General features: G+C 38.2%; 1 protein-coding gene across 1 annotated transcript in view; it reads right to left on the bottom strand.

Moving 5' to 3' along the window:
- The window catches only part of ctnna2 (catenin (cadherin-associated protein), alpha 2), a 337,829-nt gene that overhangs the window by 83,385 nt on the left and 230,926 nt on the right, over positions 1 to 23,518 (bottom strand). The window contains exon 8 of the mRNA XM_082535406.1: positions 19,008 to 19,088. Within this exon, the coding sequence (XP_082391532.1) occupies positions 19,008 to 19,088 (81 nt within the window). The remainder of the gene's footprint in view (positions 1 to 19,007; positions 19,089 to 23,518) is intronic.

The raw sequence follows: 23,518 nt of genomic DNA, 5'->3' as shown, positions 1-23,518 counted from the left end.
ACATGTTCTGTGTTTTTGCATCAGCACATATAAACAAAGTGCCTAAAAAACAATTTAAAATAGTTTCTTTGCTAAGTTGTGTGTTATGATACAACACTGGTTCATCCATTGTGTTCGGTGCCATTTATATGCTTGAATGATCCATAGATCAGTGTTAAGTGGCTTAAGGAAAAAAAACAAAACCAAAAAACCAAAAAAAACCCCAACAAGACAAACATTCCCTTGAAAATGGTATTGCACTGACTGAAAATGAGTGAAAAAGCAGACAGCACACAGAGAGATACAGCCTGACTGCACAGCTCTGGGATGAATTAGAAATTCAATGGTGATTCTGGCTTTACTGCCACAGTATCTGACCTCACAAATACTTCTGATCCTCAACAGGAGAACATTCTTGCACTCAAATACCAAAATCTTGTAATGAGCCTACCAAGACAAGTGGAGGCTGATCAAATGGCATTTGCAATTGGGATTGTATGTTTACTCCAACAAGCATGCAAACAACTGTAGCAACTCTGTTTCTGTTAGTTTTATCTTTCTAACTAGTTTACTAAGCTTTTTATATGCTTTTATAAACTATCATACTAATAGCTAAATGTAATACTGGCTTTTAAATGAACATGTAAACGAACATTGACTGTTGGGGAACTAGCTAGTAACCGTGCAGCATTAGATTTAATGTAGGGCCATCTTTTTCATGATCAAACAAACTCCACATGTTGAAAGGTTCAGGAACAGTAAAGTAAACTAATAACTCAGCATAACCAGATATAAAAATACTGGAGGCCTCCAGTGATACCTCTCAGCCTCCTAGTAGATATACCTATGGTATCAATTTGAAGCTGCTACGTCACGTCGTTCTTGAGTTATCGCATTCACAAACTTAGGTGTCCATGTTGGCTGTCAGCCCAGCCGGGTCATGACAAACACCCATCACCCTTTTTTTAGCTTAAGGGTAATAAAAAAAAAAAAGCCACTATGCACAAAAAACACCTTAAATATAACAAAAATATCACAACGTAACTATTTTTAAAACCATTTTTAAAAGGTTAAATAAATAAATACATTCCAAAAGTTAGATAGAGATACATAAAGATTACCATTAATGGTCATATGTATGCAAAGCATGTTTTTTTGAAAACTAGCACACCAACAAATGTAGATAGATGACCCAATGTCACTGTTACATTGGTTGTCGAGCAGAACTGAAGAGGCATTTGAAAAATCATCCATGTCATTAATGAAAAAATCATCTAGCTGTAATAAAATGTGATTACAACTGGATTTTAATATGTTTTTTTCTGTTTTTTTGTGGACCTATAACATGAGGATGATCAATGGTATTCACTTCACCTGTCAGTGGTTTTTAATTATTGTTACATTATTCCTGCACCATGCTACTTATTCAGCACAGTCGTTTAATCCAAAGATACATTCAAATCCCAACTGACAATGAAGTGGTTAACATAAAGAATAAAAAAAGAACAAACATTTAAATGATTAATAAATCTTGTCATAACTTTGTTCAATGATAAGAGGGTGATCCTCAAAAATAAGATGAGCAATCATTTGTTGCATCTGCTCTGTTGTGAGGAATCTGCAGTTTGTGGGATTAGGCATCTGTTCTGTCACAAAAAAAAAAAAAACTGATCCTGAGGGAAATTTTTGCAAACATTCACTATCATCAGTGTATCACTGGAAAACAAAGGATTGCACACACATGCATGAGAGACTCTAGTAACTTGACTTGTTTACAGTGGAAATCGTGGATTCCCATATGGAAAAGAAATAGTAAAAACTTATATGTGATTACTCATGAAAGTGGCCACTTTCATGAGTAAATCATATAAGGCTTACATGATTTACTCATGAAAGTGGCCACTTTCTCATTACTTTCATACATTGTTTTAGTAAGTATCCAAAACATACAAGTTTCATTATGTAATTTTTCAAGGGATCTTATATCTGTTTTCACTCTTATATGCTTTTCATACAAGTTTCACACAAGACAGATACAAACTTTATAAGATTTATATATATCTTTTCCATATGGGTTTGAATCTGGAAGAGAACACCGTGGTGGATTTTTGAATGTTTACTTTTGCACTTTAGTTTCTGTTACATTTCACTTGTGATTCGGAACACATAGTGGTGGGTACCTTAGGGTCAGCACAGGAAAGTTTCTTATTAAAATGTCAAGAGCAATCACAGCTTAAGCGGCTAGAGTAATGGCTGAGGGAAAACAGCCCGAGCAAATCAAAAATTAAATAATAGCCCTCATATATGATATCTATCAGGCAGCATTGAAAAATGATGAGTGAGAGGAGAGTGCGGAGATGAAACGGTGAGAGAGTGACTGAGAGGGCGTCAATAGCCTGTAGACAAACACATATGATACCTAATCCCAGAGTCTTAGTATATCTTGCAAAATAAAACACTCGTCCAGGGAATCCAGTGTTGAAAACAAGGAACCTCAGAATAAACACTGATTTGTCATTGTAGCGCTCCCCAAATTTCCAAGCCCATTGTGTGCTCAGCATTTACTCTCAATATAGTGGCTGCTGATCGCCAGAAATAAGCAGCATGTTTTTTAATAACTTTGGGGGTCTGACAATTCCTGAACACTACTGAGGTAATAAATTGTTATGAAGCACTTTCTTGTAAACAGTTAAATAGGAAGAAAACTGGCATTTATGTGGACTGAAGCTTCTGGTTAACTGGAGGAACAACCCCATTACATGCTTTCTTTTACGCTCCAAACCTTTTCTTTAATAACATTAAGACATATTTCTGGGTGCTAAATGTTTAACAGCTAGCTAACTGCTAAGTTTGTCTTTCTGCTGGATGGTGCTGGAGGGAAGTGCACTGGCTCCATGTTCAAAACAGCGGCTTTTTAAATCTAGAATTTCTACTAAATCCATATACTGTGTATAAGGGATGGGCTTAATGCACTGAGATTACTGGTCAAAGTCTTGATGTTAAACATGAACTATTACCATAGTAGTGTTTTGAAGAGCAAAGGAAAAAAGGGGGAGGGACATTGCACAACCATACACTAGATAGGTCCATTTGAAAGTACCATGCTTTTTCCTCTTTTTTGATTCTAATGGGGACCATAATTTAAAGGTGAGCATCTTGTATTTAACATGCCTTTAGCCTACGTTTATGACCACTGTTTATTGAGATCATGGATCAAGAAGCAAGCTGTTTTCCCGCAGACTTCTATATAAACAAACTTCATTTTAGCGACAAAAAAAGGTTACATTTAACCTGCAGCTAGGACTGCATCTGCATGGTGTAAATAATAATATACACAGTAAAATGGTAAATAAGTAAACTAAGGTTTTATATATCTGGACATTAAAAAAAAATAACAACAAAAGCAAAAAAGCAAAAGCATGAGGTACTTAGCAGGTCTCATGATTAGGTAAATGCCATTTGAGATGAACAATGACACAGGACATATTAAGACTATTATATATTTAACAAACACAAATGCCAAAATTTGAAAAAACTAAGTACACTCTATGATTCATTATCCTCTAGAACAGCGGTCTCACGGACACCGGTACTGGTCCGTGAGTCGTTTGGTACCGGGCCGCGAGAGTTGAGGCTCGGGTGTGAAATGTATGGTTTTCAGGGGTTTTATTGGTTTTTAGCGTTATTTTGTTATCGTTTTTATCGTTAACTCAGTTTTCCTGGGTCTTCTCACGTGTGTTATGAATAAATCTTATTTTTTTCTGTACCGGTACTAGTTTTATTTTGTTGTATTTATCCGCGACTCCTTAAAAGCCGGTCCGTGAAAATATTGTCAGGCATAAACCGGTCCATGGCGCAAAAAAGATTGGGGACCGCTGCTCTAGAACCTCCTTTAGCAGCAATGAAATAATTGTTTTCGATATGACTTGTGAATTGTGGATCAGCCTTCTTTACAACACTACTTCAGGTCATTGACATTTATGGGCATTCATTTATGCACAGCTCTCTTAAGGTCCTGCCGCTTCATTTCAGTGGGATTGAAGTCTGGACTGCGTCACTTCAACACCTCAGTTCTTTTTTTCCAGCCATCTTGTTATAGATTTGCTGCTGTGTTTGGGATCATTATCCTGTTTCATGTCACAATTTCGGATAACTTTTTTAGCTGTCTAACCTCACATTTGACTCTAGAATTCTTTGGTATCCGGTCTTTAAGTGATGACGTGATGAATCCTGCGTCCGGGCCCAAAGTAGTCTGCATTTATAAGGCTGTTGTGTTTTTAATATGTTTATGTTTTAATGCTTTGCATCTTGTTCTGTTTAATCTGAACAGTCAGTGATCACTGTCTGCTTCTCTCGGTTTTTATTACCGCTAATCATTTTAAAGCTCAGTTTTTAACCCTTACGATGTATCTACAGGCCAGCCCATGCAGCAGTATATTAATGACTAACCTCATACTGTGGATAGATTATCTCGGTAGTTCTCCTGACTGACGTTTGGTCCGTTTACAGCATCCTGCCATGCGATTGCATTTGCCCCTAACCATTGGGAACCCTCACATTAACTTTTATCGAGTGGAAAAAAGTCCTCCGTTCGTTAGCGTTTATCCTCCAGCTTTACTGTTTATATTATGCTAACATAGCTGTTTCGCTAGCGATCACGTATCACATCATTATATACCAGCTAGCTCAACTTCAGTAACCCTACAAACTTCACTGCTGTTTACTTTCCTGTCTTCATTTATGTTGGAAGTGATAGCAGAGCTGTATGTTTTAATTTGTTTCATAAATCCCTCAGTCAGAACATGGTATATTATATATAGATGGAAGCTAGCGAGCTAACTCCCTGCTAACTTCTAACTCTGTTAATAAATGTCATAAATTCCATTTTCATGGATGCCTGGATGTTAAACTTAATTGCTACAACTGGTAGAGCAGCCACAATGATTATTTTATTACAGATAAAAGAATTTAGACAGTTTTTCAACTCTCAGTAATGCTGCACTGATCATTTGACTTAGGGACCTGCAGCGAAGTTTGGGCCCAGACATGGCTAATGACTTCAGACTTAAAGACCGGATACAGTGACGTTCATGATCACCAAGCCTAATTTGTCACCTCTCCACCATCATGACTGACAGTTGGTATGAGGCACTCGTGATGATATGCTATTTGTTTTTCATCCACCATTGCTAAACATTTTTGCTCTCATCTATCCAAAAGAAGTCTAGTTAAAAGTTAAATCTTTTTTTTTAATAATACTGTCATGAACATAAGCATTTAACACACTAAGGACAGCAGAGTCTAAAAAAAGCTCCTGAGTTTAGCATGTTTTTGTGTGTTTGAGGATTGCACAGTCTGACCTTGGAGTAAATTTGCCAGGATGTCCACTCCTGGGTAGACTGAAAGTGGTCTATGGTGTCTAGTTGTTAATAATTGTGCTCACTATAGAATGGCGGACTTCAAATTGTTTGGAAATGGCCTGACAATCTTTCCCAAATTGATGGGCAGCAACAATTGCTTCTCCTACAATCACTGATGATGTCTTTCCTCCTTGGCACGGTGTTAACACACACCTCGATGCTCCAGGGCTGCAAACTTCCAAAACGTCTGCTTTTATAGAGGCGGTCACACTTGCTGATGATTCATTAATCAAATAAATTTTATTAGTAGCTCCTGGCTGCTACTTACCTTCTTAATTCCTATGGAAGAAGTAAGGGTGTGCTTAATTTTTCACACAGTGTTTCTGCATTTTGGCCTAAGTTTTGCTAAAAAGAAATAATGACATGTTTTGTATGACATGTGTTGTTGTTAATTTGAGGCCATCTTTACCTAAGTTTGAGACCTGCTAAGTGCCACATGATTCATCATGTCTTCACGCATTACAATTTAGAATTGACAGAGGGTGTACTTTCTTTGTCACATGATTCACTCTTTCTCTCTATATATATTAGATTCTTTGAGACTATTCCTGCTTTTATTTAAAACAAATGTCTTCCATCTGCCTGTAACATCTACTGTGCGACCAGACGCGATGATCAGCCTGCAGCATGACGACAGTTGAGCCCAGAGTGACAGAAAATAAATTTGATTAGATTCAGTGGAACTGTTCCAACGTCATTGTCGCTGTGTGTACATGTTACATGTTTCAGTTACATTAGTGCAGTGGTTCCCAAGCTTTTTTTTGCTAGGCCCCCTTTTGTTTTACAAGAACAATTTTTACACCTATGTTTGTCCGTGATTTGAACAGCCCAGAAAACCAATTCTGCAGGGGAGACCTACCTTGGCACTTGTGCAGGTGAAACCAAAGTGCAGATATGCTTCACCATATTTTCTAGTCTTTGGCTTAGAATGAAGTTGGTTTGGAAACATATTCAGCGATGCTTCATCTTGAGATTGAGAGACCAGTGTCGGAGTGTTAAAGAACAGCTTTGAAATTCTCATGAGTTGTTGCAAAAGAAAAATTACCATCATAATCCGGCTACCCCTTCGGCGCCAGCTGTGGGCTCAAGGCTGGAGCCGAACAAAACACCCTGATAACGACTGTGTTGAGTCTGTTCCTTCCCATTCCATGCAAGGCCACCTGGGTTGGCTGGAAGACTGTTTACCTAGCCTGGCAGGATGAAGGACACTGTCTCAGCTGAACTATGGACACGCACACACATGCATATGCACTCACTGACGCATCACATTCCCTACCCCGGATCCAACGCCACCTCCAATGCTTACCTCCCCCATGATGTGGACATCGGGTCAGCTGGAGGCACAGTCGAAGATTGCAGCGGTCCCAGATCAGATGTACACACTGGAACACTTTCCCATGTTGCTTGTGTGTGTTTATTGTGCTATGGTGTGTTGATATCTGTGCATTCCTGTATTATCCTTTTGTGTTACACATTTCGATGTTTTTTTTCCTCGCTACCTAGCCTGACCTGTCTCCCCAATGTGATGTTTGTGTAGTGTATGTACGGTCGGCAAGGTCTGTCATCTCGGTTGTGGGCAAAAGACCTGCAACTGACAAATAAAGGCTATCTCATCTCATCTCCTGCTTTGCGTTTGTGTGGGCGCCCCATGCTAGCAGTGTCCAAGCATTTTTTTCCCCCCATTTTCATACCGCGCCCCCCCTGCAATGGCTCTGCGCCCCCCCTAGGGGGCGGGCCCCACACTTTAGGAAGGTCTGCATTAGTGGATGTATAGTCTCAACACGCAGTTCACTGACTGATACTGATTGTCTTATTGTGTTTGCAGAAGATGAAACGTACTTGTGGAGATGCTTCATGATTAATGCTGAGTGAGGAAGTTTCTGGTTTCTGGTAATGCCAGTAATTATTTGTTATCTAATATTGTTTTTGCTATTTCTGTTGTGTATGAACAAAGCTCCTACGTTGTTCAAGATGTCCGCTCAAATGCTTTTTTTTTCTTACCAATAAATTATAAAAAATATAAACAGATTAAAATTTGATCATGTTCAAAGTCATCTTCCTGGGCATGTCCAGACAGCTTCCAATTCAGCTATTATTGTTAGATTAATGACCATTTGCACTCTGCTCCCTGTGAATCTCAAGGATTGAGGCAGGTGCTGAAAGCCTGGACTCCAGCTATGACCAAGCAGTTGTCAGCAGTTTAAGAGTCCACATTTTCTAAACCCCAAGGGCAAAGTGTCAGGTGGGGAGCTAGACCATGAGCTTGCTCGTCAGTTTTATTCAGTATTTATCAGGTTGTGCACCGTAAACGTGTAACCGCTGGAGTGAGTTCTGTTGTAATGTCCTGAGGACTCAGAGAGGAAACTCAGCGAAAAAAATTCACATTCAAGCCCATTTTCATCTGTGAAATTCTCCTTCCTGTCGGTGTCAAGAAGTTTAACTGCTCATTTATTCCCCGAGATATCGTAAAATAAGAAAAAAGAGTGTCTCAGTTTTTCTATATGATAAAGAAAAGCTGCTGTAGTAAATGAAAGAAATCTGTGAGCACAACTCTTTCGAATTAAATTTTATTATACAAATTATAGAAAAGGTTCTGGTAGCTCATTGCCCAGACTGTCCTGTAATTATAATACTGAAAGTTTTTGTTAAGTCACAGAAGATGTCCCATTTTTTCCAGTAAGGATCTATTTAAAAAACAACAACAACAACAAAAATGTATAAAACCTGGAATCTTTCTGTCATTTAATTGTTTATCTATTACTTTATTACTTTGGTATAGTAAAAATAAGCTCGAGGAATCTATGAAAATATAGTTTAAAGTCAAAAATGTATCCTGTCCTTCACATTTTCCAAAGCTGCCCATCTGGCCGGATTGATAACACAACTTCCACTTTTAAAAATGTCAGCAATGACAAAAAGAGTCAAGATGAGGAACTTGGTGGTGAAATCAGTCAAATTCAATTAGGGTATGATGATCTTTATGGACCTCAGGACTCTTCATATAGAGCATGTTAGAGCCTAAATATTATTTTCATAAAATAATATATAAAAATTATTTTCATTAAAGTGATTACAATATTTAGGTATAGAGAAATGTACTATTTAAGGTAGTTACTACTATCATTTGTGAAACTAGTGATCTGAAACTTTAGTACAGAGGAACGAATGTGTTAGAGATGAGGAAAGAAGCCAGTGTGCTCAAATCAGAGAGAGACTGACTCATTCTAAGCTCTGGTCTGTTCAGGGTCACAAAGCCATGATGTTATGTTAACTCATTTCTTTGCAACAGATAATGACTGGCGCACGCAAGAATGTTTGCCTTGAATCTATGTATGTCAGCAGTTGATCAGCATAGGAAGTGACTGTGAGGAAAAAAGAGGTTTTTATCATATCAATATATGATATTGGTATTTACATTTATATTTTTACAGGCTGATTTCAAAGACCTGAGGAATCATTGTAAAATGCATTTTCAGCCTACAGCTGAAATCTATAAAGCCAATTTTAAGCACAACATACTTCTTTCTTTCTATCCACACACACTGTGTAGGTGCACTATGATCCTTTATTCCAGTTTTACTCATTTCTATCCTCACTGTCCTTCCCTACTTTGCTTGCAATAACAGAAAACACTCACACAGTACTTTGCCATGTCTCGAATCCTACTTACAATTGCAAGTATGAGTGCATAAGCACGCTCACGCTGACAATTATTACAACACGCAGTGCATTATGAGTATCCAGATGGTGTACCCACAATGGTCAAAAAGTTGAGTGCGATCTGTTCTTAAGAGACTAGAGGAAGGAAAAAGTGGGAGAGACTATAAATATCCCAGTTCTAACAATAAAACCGGGATATTATTATTTTTTAAGGGCAAACAAAAAACAGACACCAAAGTAGCAGTTTAGGGGGGAGTGGGGCTGGGGAACCGAACCAGGGTGGGTGCAGGGTCTAAGCCGAGCAGAATAAAAGAAAGGGAGGTGGGGTGGTATGAACTGATCTCCAAAAGGCATACAGTTAAACACAATACAACATTTTTTTCAACATTTAAGCAATGGGTTTTGCTTTGTACAGTTTTAGAATGAATAAAAGGAAAGGAGTCCTACTCAAAAGTTGGGGCACCCCAAGAGATCTGAGCTTTGAGATAACTTTTACTAAGGTCTCAGACCTTAATTAGCAAGTTCACAATCATCGTTTGAAAAGGCCAAGTGATGTAAATTTCAAAGCATTTTAAATACTCAGACTCCTGAAACCTTGTCTAAGCAATCTGCATCCATGGGCTTCTCTAAGCAACTGCATAGCACTCTGAAAATTTTAATAATTGATAACCGCAAAACAGGAGAAGGCTATAAGAAGGCTGCTTTATGCCTTTTGGAAATCAGGTCATCTTTTACTCACTTATTTATTGATAGCAACCGAAACTTTAACCAGGGGTGCTCAAAGCCACTATGTAGACAGTGTACTACAAGGAAGTGTACTAACAGAAGTATCCAACATGAAAAATGGTGCTTGTCTTGCTCTAAGCATTTGTGCTCTGTGTGAAGTCAGGTTTTCCTGTGCTCCGCAGTGTGTTACAGCGCCACATCGCTAGTCTGTCCTAAAACCTGAGCAGATGAATTCTGATTGGCATCTTTTTATTCTTCTAAGCCCAGCTTAATTACCTCTAGTTACTCAATGAGGAGGCAAGCAGAAGTGGTGCATGGTGAATGGTAACTGTGCTGCAACCCTAAATACATAGTTTTAGGTTACACATTATCCATTATGAACCTTTATTGAGCTGTTTCGTTTTTACTTAATATCGTAAAGCTTATCTACTGTGTGTCTCATCCAAAATTCTACAACATATGCAGTGGCTAACTAACCTAGTTTGCTACATTGATTAGTAGCATTTCAATCATTAATGTCACACACTGAAAATGTACATTATTAGCAAGTGTAATGAGAAGAGTGGGGCCACATTTGGAGATGGAAAAGTAGGAAAAAAGGCAGGCTGCAGTCTGATTACAAAGTTGTGATGATTTGCTACAAACAGGGTCTGCTTTAGCCATGTTTCACTGGGGCATGATCAAGACTCATTAGTCATTGGAGTTAGTGGAGTAACCACTATAAACAAACTTATAGGGTTCTAAAACAAGATAAAATGCAGCAGAAGTAAGGATTCAAATAGAACGGACTGGCAGTTTTATTGGGCTCTTCTAGCTTTAACTGTGCAAAGCACTCAACAAGTGACATTTTACGGCATTTTACCTTTAATCCACACATATGGCCAATTTAAATTCTCCAGTTAACCTAGCATACACGTGTTTTGACTATGGGGGGAAAAAGAAGAAAAGGTTCATTTTCCAATCAGTCCGGAGGTTGTGCTCTCAGGAACCTTTTTAGGTTGCTAAAAGGCTCCTTCGAACTACTGTTGCCGTGTTTCCAACACATACGGACTATTTTCTTGTCTGTCTCCGACTCTCTTTTCTGCTCTCTGTCTCTCGACTATATCCATCTCTTTCTGTTCTGTACCTGCAGGTCTGTGTGCACGCACACAAAGCAGCAACAGTGGACAGAATGAAGACTAGTCTTCAGTTGCAAAAACCCAGCAATGCGGCACCTTCCTGCAGCGTTGTGCCAAATGTGTAGACACGTAATTTTAGTGCTATAGAATGTCGTCAATATTAAACAATCAGACACTTATATTTTATTTCTCCCATTCACTGCTTTGTTTTCATTAACGCTACTGGTTCTCTTCTTTCCCTTTTACTTCTCCTGCTCACATTCTCTGTCTGTTTCACTGCCTTTAGCTTTCTCTGACATGAAATCTCTCTGGACTTCATCACTGGTGTAATAAAGAAAGAAAAAACATGCAACGCCTCTTCGATGTATTTCTGACCTATATTTTTATATTTTCTTTTTTTTCCCCCCATTCTTTTTTTCTTTCTTGTGCCTGCACTCAGTTGCAGGAGTTTTAAATATGTCACTTTTATCTGTCTTCAAGTAAAACCAATCAGCCTCTAGCCCTACCAAAGACTTTCTCAGGGTAGGTTCCTTTTGCCCTGAAAATAGCCCTGAAGGTCCTAAAGTGGAAGTTTTTCACACATAGATTTTTGGGCCACCCAAAAAGCATCTTATAGTTCTTAAAATAGAAAACAGGATATTGATGTCTAGATTTTTTTTATCTTTCTATTTATGTACTTGGACATTTTCTGCATTGTACTCAAATGTAATCACAGCAGGGACATTCATACAACATGGATTTAGGATTATGTTGATGTGTAAAAACACAACTTGATGTACAATCATTCACTGACTGATTAAGTAAAGCTGCTTATTATTTCTTGCATGTATGCATGTAGACATGACCAAGACAACCTACTGAAGTTCAAACCCAGCATCAGAAAGGAGAAGAAAGGTCATTTTATTGACCTTAAACATGACATGGTTGATGGGGCCAGATGAGCTTCTCTAAGAATCTCAGAAACTGCTGAACTACAGAGGTTTATTCACACAGTTATCTCTTGGTTTTATAGAGAATGTTCTGAAAAGGTGAGCGGCAGTTCTCTGGACCAAAATGCTTTATTGATGCCAGAGGTCATAGGAGAATGGCCTAAATGCTTTGAGCTGACCAGATATGCAAAAGAGCATTTCTAAACTTCAATGGCCTACAGTAGCAGAAAACCACACTAGGTGCCACTTCTGTCAGCTACAAAAGCTACAATTCACATAGGCCCACCAAAAATAAACAAACAACAAAAACGGCCTTATCCAATGAGTCTTAAGTTTTGCTGTGACATTCATATTGTAGGTTCAGACTTTGGCATAAATATCATGAATCCATTCTGTCTTATATGAACAATTTAGGCTGCTGGTGGTGGCATGATGGTGTCAGGTAGGGCTGGGCTATATCATACCGTTCACAGTAATACCGGTGTAATTTTGGGCAACGATAGGAAAATGAAATATCGCGATAGAATATGGGTAAAACGCGCATGCGCAGTGCCTATGTTTCCATACGCACCTGGCGGAGACGCAGAATGAGAAGAGCGAAAGCGGATCGTTAAATGAAACGGATGAACCAGAATTGGTTTGTAAAAATGCTGCAACTTCAGTGGTGTGGAACTGGTTTAGCTTTCGTCCGTCAGATACACAACAAAGCACTACTTTTGGTAGAGCATGCTAGCGGGCCGTCGTTATTACCGTGTTGTTTGGAAAATACGGCACACTTAAAATCAATCCTTTGATTTTTCTGAAAATGTGCCTTATGTATGAATTCTGGTTGTGTTTACTGACCTCGAAACGATTTATGTCGTACACGAAAATCTGTCAAATGTTTTAGTACGACTTTGCTAAGCTACGAACCCGCACCGCTTGATGGATTGTCGGAGCATTACGGCTATCGTAGGCAGGAGCCTCGCGGAGTGATACGTACTGCGCTTCAACATAATATTATCGTGTTGTGTGTGTATAACCTCTTTTTAAGTTTTGTGGATATTATACATGGTTATGCTGAGGACATGTCGGCCAATTTCCACTGGAAATGCCTTTTGGTTAAACTGTCAGCAAGGATTTTGCATTTGCACTGTTACGTTTTTATATAACTTTAATGCACATAAAAAACAGCTGCTTGTTTAAGTGAAAATACATTGATGGGGTTTATTGCACTAATAAAGTTGTGGAGTTGTAAAGTATTTTGTCTAGTGTCAATTATATCATCAGTTATATCGTTATCGCAAGTTTTCAAATGTATATCGTGATAAATATTTTTGGTCATATTGCCCTGCTCTAGTGTCAGGGATATTATCTTATCTCAGTATGATCTAACTTAGCATCTTTTACATGCTACAGCGTACCTGAGTACTGTTGACCACATTCATTACTGATGGTTGCTTCCATTAGGATAACATGCCATGTCACAAACATCAAACCATCTCAAACTAGTTTCCTGAACATGACAATGAGTTCCCTGTACTCAAATGGCCTCCACAGTCACGGATCTCTATCCAATAGAGCATCTGAATCCAGGCTACAAAGAATTAAAGCAACTCTGAACATGGTAGTACACCCTGATACTAGCAAGTTTAACCTAATAAAGTGGCTGGTGACCATATACAATTGTATAAACGAATCCGAAAAATATGTGTTTTGCAGCCCCCCAAGAGGAATCTTCACTACCATAGCTAATGAAACTTGAATACTTGAACACTTTGCAAAAAAAAAAAAAAAAACGGATCAAAGGGATTCAAAAATAATTTGGAAATTGTTAGTCTAAACAAAGAGTTACAGCTGACAAGATTCGTGCCAGCTGTTTCTCCTTAACATGAAAACCCTAAACAATTAAAAAACAGCTGCACCAATCAACAATCTAATAGCAAAAATGGAAATGATTTCAACAACCCAAAGCAGACAGAGAGCAGGGGGACGGAGTGAAAAAAAACTAAATTTGTGAGGCAAAATATGCGAGGCAGTTGTGCTATAGGGAATCCTGGAATCAGCCATCAGTCAAAAAATGGCCCAGAGAGATGACTTGACAGATGCATCCATTACAGACAAGATGACAGGAGGTTCAACACATGGCTCATTTCCAATGGCTTTTTTGGTCTGGCTATCAAGTGAATGTTAATAAAGAGAGAGAAAAAAACCAACTCAGAATTATACTATAGTTTAAAGGGTTGATGAGTGTTGTTATTTATATTTTTTACATACACGCTTCTTCATGCCTGCCTTATATAAAGTCCACTCACCCTCCTATTTCAAGCAAAACATGTCTTTTCAATTGTTTTGCTTGCTTCGTTGATTACAGGTACGGAGAAAACAATGTCTCCATCAACTCGCTCAGTGTGAAACACACAGAAAGGAAAAGGGGGGAGTTTACCTATAACTATTGGATGGCAACTGATGTGCTTGAACTAAGTTCTTTGTGGAAATGTGTTTTACATCTGTGGAGTAGGTGCACATTTCACACATATTCTGAAGTGAATAAAGCACTCCACACTCTTCTCTGTTCAAGAGGCCAAATGACTACTTTCTCCCAGGGTCCTCAGTTTGCTTCCTGTGCACCTACCCCAACCTTAGTTTTTTAAAGATAGTCAAACGATCACAGACGAAATAAGATTGATATTTCTGTAATAAGAAACCGTTTACTTGTGCACTGAGGCAAACAGGCCTTTAATTTAAATGCAATAACTTACTTTTAGTGCATTCGTGCTGAACACAAATGCAGGCTGACTTGGTAAACTCAAAACTAGGGGCATTATAAAAGACCCAATGATTTAAGAGCTTTTGGGTTTGCTGCAAATCTTTATACATTTATTATAATCTAACATTTCCCCCCTATTTCACAAAATATTTCCCCATATATGTCTGAAAGTGGCCAAGCCTTAGAGTGACATGCTGTTTACCTCCAGCTCTGAACAGTAGTGGCACAGAACAAATAATTACAGTGTTTTTGTCATGAAAAAGTCAAGTGAGTGCTTTAAAACGTGCATTTAATATTATAAAGAAATGATGGCTTGTTTATGAATAAGCTGAACTTTAGAAATGACCACTCTCCTAAACAAATGCCAGTTTGGATTGCTAATTTTCAAGCTTGAGTTGATGGGCTAATTATTGTGCTTCAGAATACTCGAATCACTCATTAGCCCGGCCTTGACATTTTATTTTTCTAATCTGTTAAGAAGCCTCAAGGTCAAAGCTCAGTTAGTTTTATGTTACATTTTAATTGCATTTAAATGTTCTAATGGAGTTCCATTTACTTTCTCTTTTGCATGAGCATCATAAGTGAGTAGTAAAGCAATTTGTTTCACACTTATGGAAAAAAATACAAACAAGACATAGCAGCAGTGGCTTCTTAATTATACCAAGTGTACTTTGATTAAAACAGTGAATAAGAACAATAAGGCTGGTTCTACGAGAACATAAGGATTTACTCTGTATTGGAGCAAAGTGAAAACCACAGCACAAATAAGATTACTTGATGTGCCGAGCAAAACCTTACAAGGACCTTTCTTAACATATTATATATTAGTTTACCGTGGATGCAATTAATTTGTTAACCAGCAAATTGTGTCTTAAATTACAGTAAGCATTACTCTCAATAGACAGTGTTCATTGCAATATTGCAGCTGTGCGTCATCTGCTCTTTGTTAGGTAAGGTACTGACTTTTTATGAGGAAGCAGTTTTATGTAAAGTTGCCTTCTAAACAACAACTTGTGATCTGATTTTGTCAAGAAATAAAAGTGTGTGCACAGGTGGTTTTCTTAGTCAGACTGCCTACATGTTTGCCTTTTTTAAGGGGTGTTGGTGACTGCAAATTTTCCCATATGGAAAAGAAATAGAAAAAACTTATAAAAGACTTGCATAAGATGTAGCTTACTTCATATAATGAATCATATAAGGCTTATATTATTTACCATATGGGTTAATACAGTACTCTACTCTGCTGAGGGCCACAGACGAGCCTCAAAAGTGCCTACAGCATAGGCTTGTGGTGAAAAAGGAGTACATTAGCTCCTCAAACTACTTATACAATTATATAATTCTATTAATTTATGTAAATTAAAGAGCATACCATATTTATTGCAGTCGATTAATTTGAGCTGTTGCTCACCACCGACTACTCATCTCTTGCGTACAAATGTGTATTTCTGCAGAATTTGAAGAAATTCTTTTAACTTGTCAAGCAATATTGTGTTTAAGAGAATAGGATGAAGGTCACACTGACCCTGACCACCAAAGTTTTTTCGGTTCGTCGCTAAGTACAAGTGTTTGTGACATGACTGAAAAATATTCCCTGAAGAGATGCTGCAATCTTCTACCAACTACGGGCATCATTCATACTGAGGCGTTACAATAACAATAACTTGACTGCACACTTCACTGAAGGTCTCTCATAAGAAGATACAAAAAACTGAAACTCTGTGAATAAAGACCAACTGTGTAATCATTGGGAATGGAATAACAGGGAACCAGGCTGCAATTTTGAGTCATAAAGGCCAGCTCTATGTTTGTTGGTGCATTTCTCAGTTTCCCTTTTTGAATGAAAAGCAAAAAATATATATAAAATGTTGGCAATTGAACATTTTTTTAACATTTGTTTAATGCTGTGAGGTTAAGCCGCACTGCATTTCCTCTACCAGACTAGAAAGCATCGCAAGAGTTTATTCTTTCCAAGAAAACAAAATCAGGGCGGAAAAGATATCAGCTGAATTGTCCACGGATAAGAAACAGCTTATGATTGCTATCTATGTGTACACAACAGCATGAAAGAGAAAACAATGTCGCATGTCTCTGGTGGTGTTGTTGCACAGCATGTTTGGTCTTACCTGCTCCACTTTTAGAAATGCTGTCTGTCATCTGTGCTTGTCTGCTCTGCTATTTGATCCCTCCTTTACACAATGGAGATGTCGCAAACTTGGATGCTCAAATGCAAAACCGTGCTCCTCCCCTCAGGAAGGTCTTGTGTCTCTACACGGTGCCACTGACTTGCTAAACTCAACATGTGTTTTGTTGACATAATTACAGTATCACAGCACTATGTAATGCCTGCAAGTGTGCTGCAAGTTTGCCCTCCCATCTTAACTCAAAGCTCAAACACACCGCCCATTCTGTCAAGCCAACCCCTGAGTCAATAGAACATCCTGTCAGAGTGAATACCGCCTGCCAGCCTGTCAGGCAGCCCCACCAAAAGCCCAATGGGAGGGAGAGTTATAGCCTCCCATCTGGAATGATCCTCTGGGTCTTCAGAGGTCAGGAAAGACAAAGCCATAGCTCGTTTGTGCAGGAAGCTGCTACAGTCGATTTCCAAGAAGTGCCAGATGTGACGGTGGAAAAACGGAATATTGAACACAACTGATGTTCTGATTTTTTTTTATTTTTTTTTTATTTTATTTTTTTTTGGGGGGGGGCAAGAAGATGGTTCAACTGCACTCAAGTCTGCACTTCAGTATAATTGATTAGGACTGAAAGAGTAGCTCTAAAGCACACTGCAGTCACAGTATTACATCAACAGACACCTGTGCGCACTCATTAAGTGTTGTCGTGTCTTGGCTGTTTTTTTTCCTCTGCGTAAGATCCAGCAGTGGAAAGCCAGATTAATCTTGTCTGTAGTGAAGATGAGAAAGGAACCAGCATTGCTTCTGAGTTCTGACACTTTGTATCACAGCAGGAATCGTGTACTTATTCACCACCAGAAGGTAGCTTCAGAAATCTTTTTTGGTTTTTTAATCCAGATTCATGATACAATATTAGAATTGAATGCTATATATGTGGCCTGATATTAATTTTATTCATTACAATTCTTGTCAGTTGTTAGTTCATGATGTGCAGCCAACCCAAATAAGAGGAAATCTCAAAGCAGTTTGAAAACAAAACCACTGGCAGAAAAGTGAATGATGCTGGCAGAGCTGGAGTGCCCCAGACTAAAGGTATCATTAGCTATCAAAGATTGCGGCACATAGGGTCAGCAGATGGCAGGTATTGCTTGGTCTGAGTCTTAAAGGTGGTTCTGTTTGCTCTAAAGCTACATGAACACTTTTCTGTTGTTTCCCTATTAGAAGTGACCTGTCTAGGGTCAGATAAAGCACCATCTCAAATGAATCCCCACGACCACTGATGCTGCTTATCACGATTAGGTGGCAGAGGGGCTCGGTCAATAACAATTATTGGTCCTGTTTGTTACAGATGCAATGATATGATATACTATTATATGCATATTGCCGGTCCATCCAGTGTTTACAACCCTGCATCTGCAAAGAGATATATGCTACAGCTGGCCTATATTAGCTGCATTGCTAATTGCCAAAATCTTTTTTTTTCTTTGTTTGTGTAAAGGTTAATCCATCAGTAAGTTATTTATTTACAATTGTATTTTTAATGCTGAAATATAATTATTGTTGTTATCTATTAATTTTCAGATTTACAGTTCTATAACAAAAAAAGAAAAGCAGAAAAAATAGTAAATCACAGCATTATTTTTTGACCAAGATGCCAAATTATTGAGTTATTTACTTGCATTCCTGAACACAAACATTGGTTTCAGTGGTTGAATGTTATTAATTTCTGACTTCTCAGAGAAGCTTAAATTTGGGTATTAAAATGTGAATTTGGGTTTTTTTTGCCTGACAAATTAAAACAATTTGAAGTTTAAATACATTTTTGTCAGTTTTTGTGACAAGTGGTCTCATAAAGTTAAGTGCTGTATATATACATACATAACTGTTTGGCATTTGTCTTCATTTCTACACAAAGCCAACGAAAAACCATCAAAGGAATATTGTTCCTATGTGCCATACTTATAAGCTTAATTAGCTCAATTCCATATTTAGTATATGCCTGCTATAAACAATCATGAAAGTATGAAGTCAACTTCAATAAATAAATTCTCTAATAAATACACTATGTGATGCTCTTTGAGAAACATTTGCCAAATATGTAACTTAGAAAAATACATAACTGTGACCTGATCTTTTGAAATAGCACTGAGATGGACTGGAATATTGCTGGTATTTCTCTTTTTATAGTGGCAGTAAAAAAAAAATAGTGAAGGTTATTGTTAGAGGTGTATTAATTAAAAAAAACAGTTTTCATCAGCAGTAGATCTGAGACGTTGCGGGCAAGGACTCACCTGTCTTCGCAGGTCCCTGGTCTTTTTGGTCATTTTGTCAATGGCTGAGTTCAGGGGGTCACCTTTCTCTTTTCTGCCAGTCTGTAAAAACAAAAACAAAAAAGTAGAAACAGGTTAGTGGAGTTCCAGCGCACAATATAATACATCTTACAGTTCTTGTGAGTTTTTCAGTTCTTTCTCACTTTTTTGGTATATTCAGTGCAGATTGTAAATACTGAAAACACACTTCCCCACAAAATCATTTGCCAACATTACAAGAGGTCATTAATCTGAGCAGAGTCAGTGAAAACAGATCAGAAAATGTGTGTAATGTCACCAGCAACTAGCCTATCTGGCATGTGTTACTTTAGTTGTTGCCAGTGCCCCTGTGCGCTGCACTTCCTGTCAGTGCCAACTCCTACTGCTGGCTTTAGGAGGGTGTAGACTTCACCTGATACACGCAGAGTCACAAGCTGCTTCATTTCACCTGACTGTGGGGAGTTTCACTGAACAAGCAGTGCAGAGCTTCTTGCTGTTTTAGACTTCCATGCTTTCCAGTAACAGCATACCAATCAACTAGTTAAAGTTGCTAAGCTACTATGACTCAATATGCCAACTGTGTTCATCAAAAAACGTGGTTAAGCAAGCCGCTCCACCTTCAGTTACATGTCACTGCTTGTTCATTTAAAGCATTAACCGTTTTTGCTTAGAAAGGCATTTTTAGGTAAATGCATACAGCGAATGTCCAGTTTTTCTCTCCGATTCTCAATGGCAGCTTGGTTTGGAAGTTATTATGATTAAAATAAATAAAGGTTATTGCTTTATTAAAAATATGCACTCAACAGGTGTCACTAAAAGAATAAGAAACAAACTTATTCCAAGTAACAATTGGGAAATGAAGAAAAACATAAATGTTCCTTAAAAGTGAAGAATTTCATGTTTTTAATACCTTTCAATCAGCTATTATGTGGAGTCAAAAGCCATCACTCTTTAAACTAAAAGAACAAATATTCATTCTTGGTAATTACTAGGCCCCTTTATTTTGACAACTGACAAATGAGAAAAAAATGTGTCTCGCGTTTGAAACCTGTCCTGTTGTTTACTGAATGGTGTGATTCATGCTGTATGCAAACAAGTTAACAGGAGAAAAACAAAACAAAGCCAAATTTGTTTGTAGAAATCCTTCACACGGCTCCTTTTATTCACATTTTTTTGTCAAGTTATTAAAAAAAAAAGAGGGGTTAGCAGGATGATCAACAGATTGTAAGACATAGTCATCTTCTGTCAAAGCAACACCAGCGTAAAATATTATTTGTATTGTTGCCAGGCAACCATCTGACAGTTCTGCCAGCATCAAGGCCCAAATTATCCTTGAAGGAAAACGTACATGTGATCACATGAAGTTCAATTCATTTATGTCTGCTTCATAAGAGGATTTTGGGGGAAAAACACTGACCACTCCAGTACAAAATGAGTCAAATAAAAAAGGGCTACTTTGATTGTACTGCTCCACGAGACTGCCTCCTTATCTCAGCGTTGCTTTTTTTGCCCTTTTGATAACGAAGTGGAGCATAATGCCACCCATCGACAAACAAACATGTAATGAATTAACCCTTGGGGGGTCTTAAGGACATTTATTGTCTTTTGCATTTTTAGTTTTAAAAAGACATCCACCTTGGTCCCTAATGGACATAAATGTCCATTCCTCAAAAAGTGCAATAAAAATCTTATGTATTAATATTTTTTTCCACTTTAAATTGGTCAGTCTTTTAAAACTACTTCTCCCTGAAATATTCATATAAAGTTTTAATTATATTTTCGTTGTTTTAACCCTTTAAATCCCAGTTTTACTTCATGAGCGCCCTGTTTTTTTAGCCCCCAAAAACAAAAAAACTCAATATTTTAAAAAAATAACATTTGAAGTAATATTTGATTGTTATTATAATTAGGCCTTTAGATGGACTAAAGATTGGCACCAAGAGTCATTTCGATCGCCTTTTATTTTTTTTCCAGGAGCGCATTTCATAAAATGCACACTATCGACCACGCCCAAAAAGTGCAATAAAAATATTAAATATTAATTTTTTTTTTCACTTTAAATTGGTCAGTCTTTTAAAACTACTTCTCCCTGAAATATTCATATAAAGTTTTAATTATATTTTCGTTGTTTTAACCCTTTAAATTACAAAAAAACAAAAAAAAACAAAAAAAAAACTAAATATTTTCCCAAAAAAACATTTGAAGTAATATTTGATTGTTATTATAATTAGGCCTTTAGATGGACTAAAGATTGGCACCAAGAGTCATTTCGATCGCCTTTTTTTTTTTTTTTCAGGACCAGAAAATGGTCTCCAGGCGGCAAATGCTCCTCCTCTAGGCCGAAATAAGTGCATGTTGCCGGGGTAAGTCGCGACGATCACCGGGGCACGATCACCGGGGACTGCTTTTTCCAGCCCACACGTCCGATACCACGTGACAACAAATACGTCATTTCCTGTTGACTAAAAAAAAAAAAATGCACCCTCTCATGGTCCTAGGGACCAAAAAATGGTCCCGCACGATCAGCGGGCGAAGCCGCTGCTGCACGCCGGAAATGAGGCTTCATTTCTGGCAGGTCTGTCCAAGCAGCCCGCTGTTTTCCAGCAGAGGTCAAATGTGAAGCAAGGGCGCCACCCGGTGGACAAATAAAAAAATTACAACTCTAAGGCCTGTAGTCCAAAACGAAACCTAAGCTGGAAACCTGACGATCCCTTTGACCGTAATTTTTCTGGCGTGAAAAATAGCGTTTATAATGGGTTTCAATGTGGACATTTTTGTCCAAAGGGACTAAGGTGGATGGATTTCTGTAACTTAGCCATTTTAGGCTGATTTAATGAATTGACACCACAATTAAAAAAAATAAGTAAAAAAAACATTCTTTGACAAATTTGGCTATATTCCACTCAACACAGTGAAGATGGTTTAAAGGAAAACCTGAACCCTTGGATCTTGCAGTGAGGGGACCCAGTGGTTCTATTATGCTGTGGAGGGTATTTCCTCAGTCTGAGTCCTTTATTTTATGATGAAACAGTTTGATTTGGATGGGAGTGGTGTCTTTAAGGATGACAATGCCTCTTCCATGGGGCACTGGGGCTGGGGTAGAGAGGTGGTCACATAATGGTTTGATGTGAATTGTAGGCTTTAAAATCACCAGAGTGCAACTCAATTTTGAAACAAAGTATCAGTTAACTGGAAGCTATTTGCATCAATGTGGTGACCAGAGACCACCACAGACAGTGAATGACACTCAGACTTTAAGCATCTAGGCAACTGGTTTGTGGAATATCGACAAGCAACCAACTTCAAGGGAATGCGCAACGTGCGAATGAATGTGCAACCAATTGTGCAAGTCTCAAGTCTGTCAACTGTCAAGGCCTCTTAAAGGCAACAGAAAGCTTTCCAGCACTTCAGGTGTAGGCAGCAGATTTCTAAGCCAAGATTTTAGTTTCTACCTGCTGGTTTATAGTTTAAAGACAGATAAATTTGAAAAATACTGGTGGCCACCAGTGCTCAGGTCCTTAGTCTCCTAATAGAGGAACACTTGGTATACTGAGGTCAAGGTCACTGAAATTCAAACTGAGACTGTAAGTAGATGCATCTATGGTTTGATTTTTAAAATCCTATGTTGTCTCATTCTCGTTACATATTTTAAAAAACTGCAAACCTCTGGTACAATTGGTCCTGTCCCATGTCTATAAATTCTAAATCTACATATATAGAATCTATTTTTCTAGAGAGACTTTAGTTTAAGAGGCTTATAGAATCAATGCAAACAGCACTGAAGCTGTTCGGGTGGCTAACAGTAGCTCAGACACTTACAAAGATAACTTGACTTTAGTATTCTCTTTACTGTGTCAACTCAGCGTTTATATCCAGGGAAGTAAAAAAGCTCACATCAGACACTCACCCCACGATAAACTGCTCTCAAGGTAAACACTGATTCTTACTTTCAGTGGCTATCGGGTTATAAAATTATAGTTTAGTTACAACACGGCCTCCTTTGCTGAACAACAGAGGAACCGAAAAAAGACTGATATTATGAACCTATGCACTGGAAGCACAACGGGGCAGTACATGAGCTCTGGTAGCTATTTTAGTGTAGTTATGTTACATTTGTAGTGAGCAGGCACCATGCGCTGGAAGTTAAAAGCAACTTGTGCGACTAAAATTCTTTTCTCCAGGCCTCACAGAAGACTTGACATTCAGAAATATACCAACTTGAAGACAAACAACCATGATCATGTAGTGTTTTCTTTTTGGGATTTGTCAGACTCAAAGTTCAACATGTATTTTTGTTGTGGACACGTGCTATTGAGCAGCGGTCCCCAACCCCCGGGCCTCGGACGGGTACCGGTCCGTGAGTCGTTTTGTACCGGGCCGCGAGAGTTGAGGCTCAGGTGTGAAATGTATGCTTTTCAGGGTTTTTATCGGTTTTCAGCGTTATTTTGTTATCGTTTTTATCGTTAACTCAGTTTTCCTGGGTCTTTTCACGT

Source organism: Aulonocara stuartgranti (assembly GCF_965226115.1).
Source record: "Aulonocara stuartgranti genome assembly, chromosome: 6".
In the NCBI taxonomy this organism is placed as follows: domain Eukaryota; kingdom Metazoa; phylum Chordata; class Actinopteri; order Cichliformes; family Cichlidae; genus Aulonocara; species Aulonocara stuartgranti.
This window is presented reverse-complemented; position numbering and strand designations above follow the sequence as displayed.